At 43.2% G+C, this 16,825-nt stretch overlaps 1 protein-coding gene across 1 annotated transcript; it reads right to left on the minus strand.

Moving 5' to 3' along the window:
* Nucleotides 1–15,189: 15,189 nt before the first annotated feature.
* On the minus strand, nucleotides 15,190–16,185 carry LOC142194173 (olfactory receptor 4E2-like). The gene has a single exon (XM_075263188.1). It carries the CDS (start codon nucleotides 16,183–16,185, stop codon nucleotides 15,190–15,192), a length of 996 nt encoding a protein of 331 aa, XP_075119289.1.
* Between the last annotated feature and the right edge of the window lie 640 nt (nucleotides 16,186–16,825).

Below are 16,825 nucleotides of genomic sequence, written 5' to 3' on the forward strand. Positions count from 1 at the left end.
TTTCGGAGTATTTTCTTCCATTTCTTCCCCAGTTCCGGAGGAGGAGCTATTTTCTAAAAAGCTGCAAGGGGTATGGTCCCGTATCCGAGAGAATCTGGTGCGGGCGTCGCACCAGGCTAAGGTCCAGGCGGATCGGAAGAGAGGAGAGTTGCAGTTCTTCCCTGGTGAGATGGTTTGGTTGTCCACCAAGAATATCAAGTTGAAGGTTCCTTGCAAGAAGCTGGGTCCCAGGTTTGTGGGTCCTTTTAAGATCATCAAGATGGTAAATGAAGTGGCGGCGCAGCTGCAACTACCTAAAAGGTGGAAGATAAACCGGGTCTTCCATGTCTCCTTGTTAAAGAAGGCTAAGAAGGGAACGTCTCCTGTTAAGGTTCCACCAGTTTCTGAGTCCGGGGAGTATGAGATATCCCGAGTTCTGGATAGCAAATATGTTCGGGGGAAGCTACGGTATCTGGTGGCATGGAAGGGATACGGTCCTGAGGATAATTCTTGGGTTCTGGAGTCGGATATGTCAGCCCCCAGACTCGTGGAGAAATTCCACAAGGAGTTCCCGAAGAAGGATGCTCCTAGAGAATCCGGAGTCTTCTCCTTGAGGGGAGGATCCTGTTAGGAGTATTTAGGTTCATTGCTTTCTTTCCTGGTTGATTAGTCTGTCCTCCCATTTGCACCTGGGAGGAGTGGTCTCTACTCTGTATTTAAACCCATGCCTCCCATGGTTCTGTGCTGAGTGTCGCTTTTACAGAGCTAGGCCTTAGCAGGAGGAGTAGGTGGTTATCTTGGATAGAGGAAGTTCCGTGGTTGGTTTTTGGGAGGTTTTGGGTGAACGAGTTGGTTTGTGTTTTCCCTTCTGTGTTCACCAATCCTCCCTCTGTGTATAATTGACTGTGTGAGTGAATTGCCTTATCCTTTGATTTCTACTCAGTTTCCCTGTGTTTGTTTCCTAGTGTATGGTTCCTTCCCATATTGGTTTGGGGAATTCTTTCCTACATGTTTCCTGTGTGCTGCTTGTGTTGTTAGTCAGCGCACACCCTTGTCAGTCCCTGTCAGTAGCAGCTTCACTTGTTCGTTAGGGGTGACCCCCTTTAGTCTCCAGTCCCTAGAGATCTTATAGGGCATTCCTTCTCCCACTTCCCTCTAGGCCTACGGTATCAGTGAGAGAGGAGCTGTCGGGGTCAGGCTTAGCCTGAGAACAGCCGACCTACACCCGTGAGGCAGGGACCGGGATAGCTAGTGGGAGTAGTGCAGGGCGAGATTTCCTACTGGTATTCCTTAGCCCCGTTGCAGCTATCTGGACTGACATAACAGTTTCCACTGTGAGGAACATAGTAAGGAAATGGAAGACCACAGGGACAGTTCTTGTTAAGCCCAGAAGTGGCAGGCCAAGAAAAATATCAGAAAGGCAGAGAAGAAGAATGATGAGAAGAGTCAAGGACAATCCACAGACCACCTCCAAAGAGCTGCAGCATCATCTTGCTGCAGATGGTGTCACTGTGCATCGGTCAACTATACAGCGCACTTTGCACAAATAGAAGCTGTATGGGAGAGTGATGAGAATGAAGCCGTTTCTGCACGTACGCCACAAATAGAGTCGCCTGAGGTATGAAAAAGCACATTTGGACAAGGTAGCTTCATTTTGGAAACAAAAATTGAGTTGTTTGGTTATAAAAAAAAGGCGTTATGCATGGCGTCCAAAAAGAAACAGCATTCCAAGAAAAACACATGCTACCCACTGTAAAATTTGGTGGAGGTTCCATCATGCTTTGGGGCTGTGTGGCCAATGCCGGCATCGGGAATCTTGTTAAAGTTGAGAGTCGCATGGATTCCACTCAGTATCAGCAGATTCTTGAGAATAATGTTCAAGAATCAGTGACGAAGTTGAAGTTACGCCGGGGATGGATATTTCAGCAAGACAATGATCCAAAACACCGCTCCAAATCCTCAGGCATTCATGCAGAGGAACAATTACAATGTTCTGGAATGGCCATCCCAGTCCCCAGACCTGAATATCATTGAACATCTGTGGGATGATTTGAAGCGGGCTGTCCATGCTCGGCGACCATCTAACTTAACTGAACTTGAATTGTTTGTCCAAAATACCTTTATCCAGGATCCAGGAACTGATTAAAAGCTACAGGAAGCGACTAGAGGCTGTTATCTTTGCAAAAGGAGGATCTACTAAATATTAATGTCACTTTTCTGTTGAGGTGCCCATACTTTTGCACCGGTCAAATTTTGGTTTAATGCATATTGCACATTTTCTGTTAGTACAATAAACCTCATTTCAATCCTGAAATATTACTGTGTCCATCAGTTATTAGATATATCAAACTGAAATGGCTGCTGCAAATACCAAAATATTTAGAACTAAAAATGATTAAGATTAATAGGGGTGCCCAAACTTTTTCATAGGACTGTATATAGTTACCTGCACCCTGAGATGTGTAATGTGAATATGACCATAACACAATGTAGATGTATACTCATAGTTACAGTATACACACTTTACACTTATATACAAGGACACTCAGAGGCACACCTTACACTTATATATGTACATACTAATACTTATATACACATACTACCCTTATATAATCAGATGCACACTTGACACTAATTGACTTAAACCTTCAATGCCATACGTCATGCTTATATACATAGACACTAAAGCACACATTACACTTATAGATGTATATACTCGGAGGTCCACCTTATACTTACATACGTGGACAAAATTGTTGTTCCCCCTCGTATAATAAAAGGAAACCCCAGAATGGTCCCAGAAATAACCAGAATCTGACACAAGTAATAAGAAATAAAAAATTCTATGAAAATGAACAAATGAAAGTCAGACTTTGCTTTTCGCTTCCACAGAATTTTTGTAAAAATAAACCTCATGACCTGGACAGAAATGACGGTTCCCGTAACTTAATATTTTGTTGCACAACCTTTTGGGACAATCGCTGCGATCAGGCGATTCCTGTAACCATCACTGAGACTTCTGCCCCTCGCCGCAGGGATTTTGGCCCCTTCCTCAGTTGTCTCAGGTGTGAAGGAGCCTTTTGCAGACGACACGTTTCAGCTCCTTCTCAAGATGCTCAATAGGATTTAGTTCATGGCTCATAGAAGCCACTTCAGAATAGTCCAATGTTCTCCTCTTAGCCATTGTTGGGGGGGGGGGGGTAGCTGTGTGTTTTGGGTCAATATCCTGTTACCTTACCCATAACCTGCGACTGAGACCGAGCTTTCTCACTCTAGGCAGCACATTTCTCTCTAGAATGCCTTGATTGTCTTGATATTTCATTGTACCCTGCACAGATTCAAGACACCCTGTGCCAGATGCAGCAAAGCAGCCCCATGTGTCACAGTAGGGACAGTGTTACCTTGCCAAAAAGATTGATTTTTGTCTCCTCTGTCCATAGGACATTGTCCCAGAAGCTTTGTGGTTTGTCAACGTGTAGTTTGGTTATTATTACTTTTGTCAGATTCCGGTTATTTCTGTGACCATTGTGGGGTTTTCTTTCATTAAACGACGGGACCAACAATTTTGTCCACGTGTGTACGTACATACTCAGAGGCACGCTATACATTTATATACATTCAGAGGTGCCTCTTATACATATATGTATACACTTTACAATTACATACATAGACATACTATACACCTATGTACACACACACTCATGGGCACAACTTACAATTATATACATGGACATTTGGAAACGCACCTTACACTTATTTACATGTACACTCTGGGGCACACCTTGAATTTATGTACACATACAAGGGCACACTTTACACTTACATAGATACGCTCAGAGGCTTCTCATGTATATACGGTCAAATTAGAGACATGCCTTCTGTATAGTGACACTCAGACATGCCTCGCACTTCTATACATTGACACATTGTAACTTCTCCCGTATAGTATAAGTGAGACTGATGAACGGTAACAACAGCAGTAGACACTCCGCAGTATACACAGCCGTCACCTCCATGCTGTACCTCATATCCAGGGGTCTCTGCAGGCTGGGAACAGCCCAGGCTCTGAATATATATGTACAGTGACTATAGTGGAAATGACCTGGACTGAGATCCCGGGGGAGGCGAATCCTCCAGGTGAACTACAGGGAAGAGTAAATGAGGCTGGGAATACCATGACACAATGGAGGCACCGATGGGGATATTTACCAGGGACTTACTATCAAGTGTCATATACTGTCAGCTAGTCAGTGACCTGGAAGCGTTATACATGGGGGATGATATTAAGGCCCAATTCACACAGGTATCTGAAGGAGTCACTACCAAAAGTAATGTCAGTGTAATAAAGCCAAAAAGAAGCAACAACCTCCCCGAAATATGGCTGACTATTGATTATAGACCCCTATATCCTAATAGTAACACTACACTAACATCATCTGCATATATAACCTTTTTATCAGTCCTGTACATGTATGTGGCTTGGCACCAGCTGTCTGGCATTGGTTGCTACAGTTTAGACTACTGTCTTCCCATATTCTAGCAGTACCGGCTCATGGTGTGAGTGGCCCCTTTGGACGACAAAGCCTTAGTGGGCTCCTTAGCAGCGCGTCCATAAATGCTGCAACAGCAACAAAAAAAAAAAAAACACCTGACATTGGGAAGTTTTTGCTGCAGCGTTCCCGTTGGAGTGGCGGAAGGTCTGCCATAACTTTGTAATTGTATTGCAAAGGTGAAAACCATGGGTGAGATCTAGAGTTATAATTGACATGTCCCCACACATACACTCAATGGCCAAAAGTAACGGGCAGGCGTGCCCCAGTGCCGGTCGTGTCGGATATGACGCTCAGTGTGACGCGATGCGGCCTATGGCGCTAGTGTCACCAGATATCTGAGCAGTTTGATGCAGACAGGTGTCTCGTGAACATGGCCGCACATTGCCAGTTAAGTGACTTTGAACGTGGGATGATAATCGGTGAAAATCGGTGCCTTTTGGAGATCACCCGGGAATTTGGGTTTCCAAGGTCAACAGTGTCTCGGGTGGACCTGCAATATCACAGAGACAACGTTGCAGCCGCGTAAACCGGCGCACCAGTCGACCACGAGTGTTCGATGAATGGACGTAACGTCACCTCTGCAGAGTTGTACAAGGCTCTCGACAGTCTACTCTTGGTCAAATCACTGCTGATTTGAATGTGGGGCGCCAGGACCCCATTTCCACCAGGACTGTACACCGAGCACTGCGCCGCATGGGCTTCAACAGTCGACGCCCGACCCGTGTCCCTTTGCTGATGCCACAACACAGAGCTCGAAGACTGGCATGGACCTGTGATCATCGTCATTAGACCATAGACCAGTGGTAGCACGTGGCATGGTCTGAAGAATCATGTTTCCAGTTGTACAGAGTCGATGGGCGTGTGAGAGTGTGGCGTATGAAGCCATGGATCCTGCATGCCGACAGGGACGTGTCCAGGCGGGAGGTGGCTCCGTCATGGTCTGAGTCAGGTTCACATGGTTGCAATTGGGCCCCATTGTCTGGGTGCAGAGATCAATGACCGGTGCTCGATATGGCAGACCATCTGCACCCCTTTCTGGTGTTGGAGTTCCCTGATGGGGACGCTGTGTACCAACAGGACAATGCAACATGTCATCGCTCATTGGTGGCACGGGACTGGCTTAATGAACACACCAGTGACCTCACGACCCTTGATTGGCCTGCCCGCTCGCCCGACCTCAACCCCATAGAGCATTTATGGGATGCTGTGGATACCAGTGTTTGCTCCATGTACCCAGTGACAACTACACAGGACCAATTGTGGGCTGCAGTGCAGACTCGTGGATCAATATTCCTCCAGAACTCTTCCAACACCTTGTGCAGTCCAGGCCTCGTCGTCTTGCTGCAGTTATCAAGGCAAACCGCTATTAACGGCGCATCCGGTACCTTCCCATGACTTTTGGCCACTGAGTGTATAATGGTCCCATATTATGTCATCATACAGTATAATGTCCCCTAACACCCCAGTACAATGGCCCCTTATACCCCTATATAATGCCCCCCCTACAGTACAGTGCCCCCATATAATGGTCCCTTATACTCCTATATAATGCCCCCCCTACACTACAATGCTCCCATATAATGGCCCCTTATACCCCTATATAATGCCCCCCCCTACAGTACAGTGCCCCCATATAATGGTCCCTTATATCCGCATACAGTACAATGCTCCCATATAATGGTCCCTTATACTCCTATATAATGCCCCCCCTACAGTACAGTGCCCCCATATAATGGTCCCTTATATCCGCATACAGTACAATGCTCCCATATAATGGTCCCTTATACTCCTATATAATGCCCCCCCTACAGTACAGTGCCCCCATATAATGGTCCCTTATATCCGCATACAGTACAATGCTCCCATATAATGGTCCCTTATACTCCTATATAATGCCCCCCCTACAGTACAGTGCCCCATATAATGGTCCCTTATATCCACATACAGTACAATGCTCCCATATAATGGTCCCTTATGCTTCCATTCAGTATAGTGCCCCCATAGAGTACAATGGCCCCTTATACCTCCATATAATGTGCCTATACAGTACAGTGCACCCATATAATGGTTGTTAATGCTGTCTTTCAGTACAATTGTGCTATATTATGGTTCCTTATGCCACCATACAATATAATACTTCGATATAACAGCCCCTTTTGTCCCCATTCAGTACAATGCCCCCTGCCTGCCATCTGCTTTCCAATGATTTGCACTTTGCAGGACCCCGGGGAGGGAGCAGTCTGTGCATAGTCCATTCTCACTTACTGCTCTTAGCTCTTTGACCCGCACTCCTTTCTTGCTCTGCACACTATATCCTGTTAGCATTGGCGCAGGGAAGGGATGCAGGTCCGAGGAAGTAATAATTAAGAATGACATTGGCATTTACCACCTGGAGTTAACAATAAGGGTTTCTATCTGTATTGATGGAAGCGCTGACTGTATAAAATGAGAGCGGGCGCCTTCCCTTGCAAGACCCACAGATGTATTCGCCGCCGGGCAACCTGCAAGCAATGATTCCAACTATGCATTGGAATTTTGGAATTCCCAATAAGGGGTTAATCCTGGTCTTGCTGTGACTGCGATTTACCAATTGAATGTGCGAACCCTTTTAGTAAGAGAAGGAGTCCTTGCATTCTGGTGCACATAGCCGCAAGATGCCCCACATTGGGACACCTCTATGTGCTCCAAAAATGAGTTACTACATTGGAAGAGATGCGTGAACCTCTCAAGATTTCTTTCATTTCAGCTTCAGGTGGTTGAAGACCAAGATAAATTTCAGGAAGGAACCACACCTTAAAGGGGTTGGTCACTTTCAGACCAATATTGAGAGACAGCTGTTATAGTTTGCATAACAATAGACTTTCTGTATCAATTCCTCAGTTTTCAATTCTTCAGATCTTTCTGTCATTCATTCTGTTACTTCTAGTGGATAAAATTCTGACCATGGTCATGTGATGTACACAGGTGCACTACTCGCTGCAAGGCAGATGTCTGATCACTGTACTCTGACTGTAACAAGCCGTGCACCTGTGTATTTATAACAAATCAGAGGTCAAATTTACACCCACTAGAGGTAAGCAGAATAAATGACAGCAAGCAGATATCTAGAAAACTGAGGAAAAGATACAGAAAGTATATTGGTAAATTATATAACTTTTCATTTAACCAACAATAACATTTGTCTCCCAATATTAATCTGAAAGTCGCCAACCTTTAAATTGGCTTAAAACATAACTGACTCCTAGGAACCTATCTATAATACATAGTGTATAACACTGTCAGGGCTCCTAGGAACCTATCTATAATACATAGTGTATGACACTGTCAGGGCTCCTAGGAACCTATCTATAATACATAGCATATAACACTGTCAGGGCTCCTAGGAACCTATCTATAATACATAGTGTATAACACTGTCAGGGCTCCTGGGAACCTATCTATAATACATAGTGTATGACACTGTCAGGGCTCCTAGGAACCTATCTATAATACATAGCATATAACACTGTCAGGGCTCCTAGGAACCTATCTATAATACATAGTGTATAACACTGTCAGGGCTCCTGGGAACCTATCTATAATACATAGTGTATGACACTGTCAGGGCACCTAGGAACCTATCTATGATACATAGTGTATGACACTGTCAGGGCTCCTAGGAACCTATCTATGATACATAGTGTATGACACTGTCAGGGCTCCTAGGAACCTATCTATGATACATAGTGTATGAGACTGTCAGGGCTCCTAGGAACCTATCTATAATACATAGTGTATGACACTGTCAGGGCTCCTAGGAACCTATCTATAATACATAGTGTATGACACTGTCAGGGCTCCTAGGAACCTATCTATAATACATAGTGTATGACACTGTCAGGGCTCCTAGGAACCTATCTATAATACATAGTGTGTATAACACCGTTAGGGCCCCTAGGAACCTATCTATAATACATAGTGTATAACACCGTCAGGGCTCCTAGGAACCTATCTATAATACATAGTGTATGACACTGTCAGGGCTCCTAGGAACCTATCTATAATACATAGTGTGTATAACACCGTCAGGGCCCCTAGGAACCTATCTATAATACATAGTGTATAACACCGTCAGGGCTCCTAGGAACCTATCTATAATACATAGTGTATGACACCATCAGGGCTCCTAGGAACCTATCTATAATACATAGTGTATGACACTGTCAGGACTCCTAGGAACCTATCTATAATACATAGTGTATGACACTGTCAGGGCTCCTAGGAACCTATCTATAATACATAGTGTATGACACTGTCAGGGCTCCTAGGAACCTATCTATAATACATAGTGTATGACACTGTCAGGGCTCCTAGCAACCTATCTATAATACATAGTGTATGACACTGTCAGGGCTCCTAGGAACCTATCTATAATACATAGTGTATGACACTGTCAGGGCTCCTAGGAACCTATCTATCCAATTTCTTGCTTTCTAAGGCAAGTACAGCCAAAGTTACTTCAAAGTGACAGTGACATTATTATATTATAGTAGGTGGAGATCTACAGGTGGTGCAAAAATTAAAAAAAAATCATACTCAACTTCCTTGATTTTTTTTGGGCCTCTCTCTGGTGACGTCATGACGGTCAACATGCCCATGTGACTATTGATGGCCCAATTACAGGGCTCAGCAGTGACTGAGTGCATGACGTCACAAGGAGAGCGCCAGATAATGTGAGGAAGCCCAAAAGAGTTCATGGAAGGTAAAAGTAAATTTTTTATTTTTGTCACCTGACTTGGGTCTCCACCTATTATGCTATTATGGATTCGGAAGAGACCCTAGATTATAATGTGGTAGCCATTTCTGTTCATTCGAAGCGATTCGCCATTTATTCAGTTTTCTTCAAAATCGAACAATTTGTAACATTCGGGTCTCGTCCAGTTTGTGACATAGTGGTTTGCCCATCTCTATTCATTGGCCCATGAATTCTAGTAACCCTATCACATGACAACATGAAACAAGTCATGGACTGGCTTATTCTGATCCACTAATTGATCTTCGTCAGATCTGGTGGAGTAGGTCAATTTTTATTTTTTTCATTTTTTAAAAAATAATTTTTAATACAATGATCAAAACAATTTAAATTTTTTTTTTTTTACTTTATTACTGTTTAATAAGAATAAATTTTTTTTTCAAATATTTATTTATATATATATCCCCTTCCCGCCGATGGCATTTTTTGATTTTTGTTTTTCGTTTTTGACTCCCCTCCTTGTAAACCCCATAACTTTTTTTATTTCTCCGCTCCCAGAGCCATACGAGGTCTTCATCTTTGCGGGACAAATTTTTCTTCATGATGCCGCCATTAATTATTCTGTATAATGTACTGGGAAGCTGGAAAAAAATCAGAATGGCGTGGATTTGAAGAAAAAAATGCATTTCTGCGACATTTTTACGGGCTTCGGTTTTATGGCGTTCAATGTGCAGCCAAAATGACCTGTCCCCTGTATTCTGTGATTCGGTACGATTCCGGGGATACCAAATTTATATGGTTTTATTTACATTTTAACCCCTTCTAAAAATCCAAAACTGTGTTAAAAAATGTTTTTTTCTAAAAGTCGCCATATTCCGACAGCCGTAACTTTTTTATACGTCAGTGTACGGGGATGCATAGGGCGTCTTTTTTTGCGGGGCCGGGTGTACTTTTTAGTTCTACCATTTTCGGGAAATGTTATTGCTTTACTTACTTTTTATTCAAATTTTTATCAGAATCAAAACAGTGAAAAAACAGCGGTTTATCACTTTTGACTATTTTTCCCGCTACGGCGTTTACCGAACAGGAAAAATATTTTTATAGCTTTGTAGAGCGGGCGATTTCAGACACGGGGAGACCTAACATGTATGTGCTTCACAGTATTTAACTACTTTTATATGTGTTCTAGGGAAAGGGGGGGGATTTGAATTTTTAATACTTTTAAAAAAAAATTAATTTTTTTTTTTTACTTTTTTTTTAATGCATTTATTAGACCCCCTAGGGGTGTTGAACCCCAGGGGGTGTGATGACTAATGCAATGCATTGCAATGCTAATGCATTGCAAAGCATTGCAAAATATCGGCACTTCTATAGCAGGCTATATAGCATAGCCTGCAATAGAAGTAATGTAATGACAAGCCGGGGAGCCTTCACAAGGCTCCTGGCTGTCATAGTAACGTGACGATGACGCCGGGTGCCGGCGATCACCAAGAAAATGGCGGCGCCTACACGCTGCTGGGAAAATGGCACCTCGGATTGTCCGGGGACCGATCGGAGACATTAGCGCTGGTTGTCTGCTGTCTACTCTACTGTCCCGGGCGGCCGCCATAGTTACACGCCCGGCATGCACCATACTATTACGGCGGATGTCGGGAAAGGGTTAAAATAAGAAACAAACCCAACAAAATGACCCTCCCCCCCCATTTTTTTTTTTAGAACTTGTGTTATGTTAAAGCACCAGCAGCAGGTATTAATAAAACTATTACACTCTTGGGTTGCTGGTGGCCCAAAGGTGGTACAGAACCATAATAAACAGTTATGGTCACCTTCCACCACCTCTTCATGCATCCTTGCATGACATCCTCCCTTGAAGTCCTCCACCGGCCTCTTGGGTGACATCACATGTCCCAAGGGACCTCTGAGGCCCAATCACATGGGGTGGGCCAATGTCATGAGCCTCATGGCCTTGTGAGTAGGCCTCAGTGGTATGTGATATAATCTCGGAGACTAGAAGAGACTGGAAGAAGACCCTGCAGAACCATAGGACACCACGAGGATGCCAAGGTGATTATAACTATTTTATATGTTTCAGCATCTCCTTTGGGCCTCCACTTAATTTTCTCTGGGGTATGAATTGCATTAAAAAATATACTTTATTTAATTATAACACCCCAATATGACTCTGGTTCCTGCGCTCAAGGGGTTAATCATAGCCTTGCCATATCTGCGATTAACCCCTTGAGTTTAGGGCCAATGAGATCCCCAGGATGCACCACAATGTGCGCTGTGATCTAGAATGCAGGGACTCCTTCTCCTACTAAATGGGTCCCTGCACTCAAGAGATGAATTCTGTTCATGGCACTCCTGCAGGATCCTCTCCCGGCATCTCGGATGACATTACGTGACCATGGGAACTGCTGAGGCCTCTGGTTGGGCTTTAGCAACCACATGGGCTACATAGTCATCATGCTGCTTGTAGCCTTCAGTAGCCAAACCTCTTTGGGGAAGGAGTACAAATGAGAATTTGACCTTTTCTTATAAGAAGTCTCTATAGAACGCTTTAAAAGTATCCCTTACCAGGTTTACAAAACAGGTCTAAAAAATAAGAGGAAAATCCACCAATTGTTTAGAAATCGGTGACAATGATAAAGGCCTATCACATTCTACAAATTTTTATACTTTCGGCATACCACTATTATTTGTATGGACAAAATTAATTCTGGATATTACATTCTAAGTCAAATTAAAAATAGAGTAAATGCTATTGTTTGGGTACAAGAGCTGCTATTAGGGTTGAGCCGATCTTGATTTTTCAGGATCGATTTTGAAATCCGATTTCCGTTCATTTTTCATTCGAATCCGATCTTGATCCCAATTCCGATCCCAATGCAAGTCAATGGGATTTTTTTACTAACCGGAGATTGGATTTTAAAAGCAAGCCTATTCACTATACAGCATGGAATCTAACAATTGAACGCTTTAATTGTTAGAATCCACGCTGTGTAGTGAATTTTTTTATTCACTAAGAAGCCAGAGGATTTTTTTTTTTTTAACCCTCTGGCTACTTAGTCCCCCCTGGTGTCCACTTACTTGCAGAGATGGCTGGTCCGGTGCCCAGTGTTCTTGTTCTTCTTCGCCTCGCTGCCCCCTTTCCCAGGTTAGTGTTTAAAGAGCTAGGAAGAAGGCGGGGCTTGTAGCTTAGGAGAGTGTGGGCGGGTACAGGGCGGGGAGCCATGACGTCTCCCCTCCCAGTACCCGCCCACACTCTCCTAACCCGCCCACACTCTCCTAACCTGGCAGGCGGGGGCAGCGAGGCGAAGAAGAACAAGAACACTGGGTACCGGACCAGCCATCTCTGCAGGTAAGTAGCTACAAGAGATGTTAGCTAGACTTCCATTAGAATGAATGGGAGACTAGCTAGCAAAGCATTGTGGGAAATGATCACCGATCTCGATCCCACCTAAAAAGATCGTGTTCGGGTTTCCGATCGCGATCGTGAATTTTTCTCGATCGCCGATCGGAATCCGATTTTTTCTGAACACGATCACTCAACCCTAGCTGCTATGCTTCCGACTCGAGATGGGCGAACTGCTTCATCTCAAGGTGGGTTCACCCTGAATACCCCAAATTGTTCAGTTTTTAATGAAACTGAACAATTGGTGATTTGTCTGGGATGAGCTAATGCCATAGTGCATTACAGTAAATTATTATAATCTGGGGTTAGTATAATGGGTGGTGGTCCAAGGGAGGTGTAAAATTTTTTTTAAACATTTCCACTCACCTTCCTTCATCTCTTTTGGGCCTTCTCTCGGTGTTCGGTGCTCTCCTGATGACATCACTAGTGTCACTGCTCAGACCTATGATTGGGCCACAGTGCTTGGGCATGCTGAACGTCATCACAGGCCTCAGTGGTGACCTCGGGTGTATGAAGTCCCCGACACTGCGAGGAGGCCAACAACAGATGATGGAAGGTGGGTATGAATGTTTTTTATTTTTCACACCTCCATTGGGCCTCCTTTCACATCTGGTTCTATCTGAACATTTTCAACCCAAAATGAATCAGGGACCTGAGCCACCTGGACCTTAAACGACTCTTTGGGGGTTCGCCATCTCTACATCTGACCATCTCAGTCAAGTAAGAACTACATGATGGTCAGTTAGTCAATGTATCCTGAGATATGTGTATAAACCTATAGAAGTCACCTAGGGGGAAAATCAGATGCAATCGTTTTTTGATCGTAAATTTTTTGATATCAGTAGAAAATTATAACTTGGGGTCAATGTTATGAGAAGTTACATCTGGTACAGGTTAAATAATGCTGAAGAACCCGAGGGTTTCCACCATTCAACCATAACATCCTATATACAGTCCTATGAAAAAGTTTGGGCACCCCTATTAATCTTAATCATTTTTAGTTCTAAATATTTTGGTGTTTATAACAGCCATTTCAGTTTGATATATCTAATAACTGAATATCCTCCTAATAATATCTAATATCCTCCTGAATATCTAATATCCTCCTTTTGCAAAGATAACAGCCTCTAGTCGCTTCCTGTAGCTTTTTATCAGTTCCTGGATCCTGGATAAAGGTATTTTGGACAAACAATTCAAGTTCAGTTAAGTTAGATGGTCGCCGAGCATGGACAGCCCGCTTCAAATCATCCCACAGATGTTCAATGATATTCAGGTCTGGGGACTGGGATGGCCATTCCAGAACATTGTAATTGTTCCTCTGCATGAATGCCTGAGGATTTGGAGCGGTGTTTTGGATCATTGTCTTGCTGAAATATCCATTCCCGGCGTAACTTCAACTTCGTCACTGATTCTTGAACATTATTCTCAAGAATCTGCTGATACTGAGTGGAATCCATGCGACTCTCAACTTTAACAAGATTCCCGATGCCGGCATTGGCCACACAGCCCCAAAGCATGATGGAACCTCCACCAAATTTTACAGTGGGTAGCATGTGTTTTTCTTGGAATGCTGTTTCTTTTTGGACGCCATGCATAACGCCTTTTTGTATAACCAAACAACTCAATTTTTGTTTCCAAAATGAAGCTGCCTTGTCCAAATGTGCTTTTTCATACCTCAGGCAACTCTATTTGTGGCGTACGTGCAGAAACGGCTTCTTTCTCATCACTCTCCCATACAGCTTCTCCTTGTGCAAAGTGCGCTGTATAGTTGACCGATGCACAGTGACACCATCTGCAGCAAGATGATGCTGCAGCTCTTTGGAGGTGGTCTGTGGATTGTCCTTGACTGTTCTCACCATTCTTCTTCTCTGCCTTTCTGATATTTTTCTTGGCCTGCCACTTCTGGGCTTAACAAGAACTGTCCCTGTGGTCTTCCATTTCCTTACTATGTTCCTCACAGTGGAAACTGACAGGTTAAATCTCTGAGACAACGTTTTGTATCCTTCCCCTGAACAACTATGTTGAACAATCTTTGTTTTCAGATCATTTGAGAGTTGTTTTGAGTAGCCCATGATGCCACTCTTCAGAGGAGATTCAAATAGGAGATCAACTTGCAATTGGCCACCTTAAATACCTTTTCTTATGATTGGATACATCTGGCTATGAAGTTCAAAGCTCACTGAGGTTACAAAACCAATTTTGTGCTTCAGTAAGTCAGTAAAAAGTAGTTAGGGGAATTCAAATCAATAAAATGATAAGGGTGCCCATACTTTTGCACCGGTCAAATTTTGGTTTAATGCATATTGCACATTTTCTGTTAGTACAATAAACCTCATTTCAATCCTGAAATATTACTGTGTCCATCAGTTATTAGATATATCAAACTGAAATGGCTGTTGCAAACACCAAAATATTTAGAACAAAAAATGATTAAGATTAATAGGGGTGCCCAAACTTTTTCATAGGACTGTAAGATTTACTATTTTTAGCTTCTCTCCTTTAGGTGGCATCTACTGAACCTTATGACCACTTATGGCTGGTATGGGAGAAGAACGCAAAGGTGTTTTTGTCCATTGAGGGAAAGCTATCTGTAAATAATGAATAACCCTTAGCTTCAGGGCATGTGTCCGGATCCCATATATCAAGGGGTTGAACAAAGGAGGGGCAATGAGGGCAGTTACGGAGAGGAGAGTATGGATGGATATAGGGAGTGTAATACTACTCAGTCTATACCTGACGAACACAAATAAGAATCCAATTAAAAAGATAGAAAAGTTGAGTAGATGGGTGACCAGGGTGTGGATGGCTTTCTGGCGAGATTCTCTGGATACTTTCAAGCAGATGACAAGTATCTGTAGATAGGAGATGACGGTGACCAAGATGGTGACGCACAAGTAGACGATGACCAAAGAAGCACAGTAGAGTTTACTGACTGAAGAGTCCACGCAGGAGAGGACAACCAGCGACATATTGTCACAAAAAATATTGTTTAATTTATACCCACAAAGTGGAAGTTTCAAAGTGAGGATCAATGCTATAAGAAGAGTTGTGGTCACCACGACCAAAGATCCAATGATGAGGTTGACGACCTTCTCATTAGACATCAATAGACCATAGTGCAACGGGTGACAAATGGCCAAATATCGATCATACGCCATGATGGTGAAAGTACTCATCTCATAGAAGGCAAATATGGAGACACAGAGAGTCTGAGCGAGGCAGGTACTATAAGTGATGGTCGTGGATGAGGTGACGAGGTCAACGATCAGCTTTGGGAAAAATGAGGAACTACCGAAAATCCCATTGAGGACCAGATTACTGATGAGGATGTACATGGGTTCATGTAACCTTGTATCTGTGACTACGACAAAGACAATAATAATACTCAAGAGTACAATGAATGAATATAGGACAATAGACAGGACACAGTACAGATACTTAAGTCCTTCCATCTCTACGAGTCCAAGGAGAACCAGATTTTTGCTGATGTTCAACACGTTCTCCATATTGCTTTCTTTTCCGGAATTGCTAAACATTGGTTCCTGAGCAACAAAAGAAGAAAATATCAAGGAAATGACCTTTAATATTGAAGATGTATCAAGAAAGACAAAGTGAATCCTTTGTTTTAGGTCGAACCTTGAACTTAAAGTGCAACAAACAGGACAAACATTCATCTGGACCTTCTACAAGGAGACCCAAGTTAGTGGAGAAGACAATTCTACATGGAAAGGTTTCAGGGTAAAGAAGACAATAACTAAGATTAAGGTGGATGGAGGCGACTACAAGTCGTAAATAAGTCATTGAGAAGTTTGAAGACCCAACGAGAAGACTTGACATTCAGGTCAAACACTATTATGTGGTCAGAACTTATTCAGAGATGTAACAGTGGTCACAATGGAGGAGATCTGCAGTAATTCCATAAGATACAAGATCCCAGATTCCCTGTAAGTGTATTTTGCTCTAGAGGACCAAGCACAGGCAGAATTTCCTGGAGACCATGGACAAGAGCTTGAAACATCATTGCATAGTAAGAGATGTAGAATGGGTTCCAGTTGCTCATATTGTATCTGACCTCCATACCCATATGAAACCAGAAGGCAAAACTTGACCCATGACCCCTGATCTCCCTGAATTGGACATATATGT

This window comes from Leptodactylus fuscus, chromosome 2, assembly GCF_031893055.1.
Source record: "Leptodactylus fuscus isolate aLepFus1 chromosome 2, aLepFus1.hap2, whole genome shotgun sequence".
Taxonomy (NCBI): Eukaryota; Metazoa; Chordata; class Amphibia; order Anura; family Leptodactylidae; genus Leptodactylus; species Leptodactylus fuscus.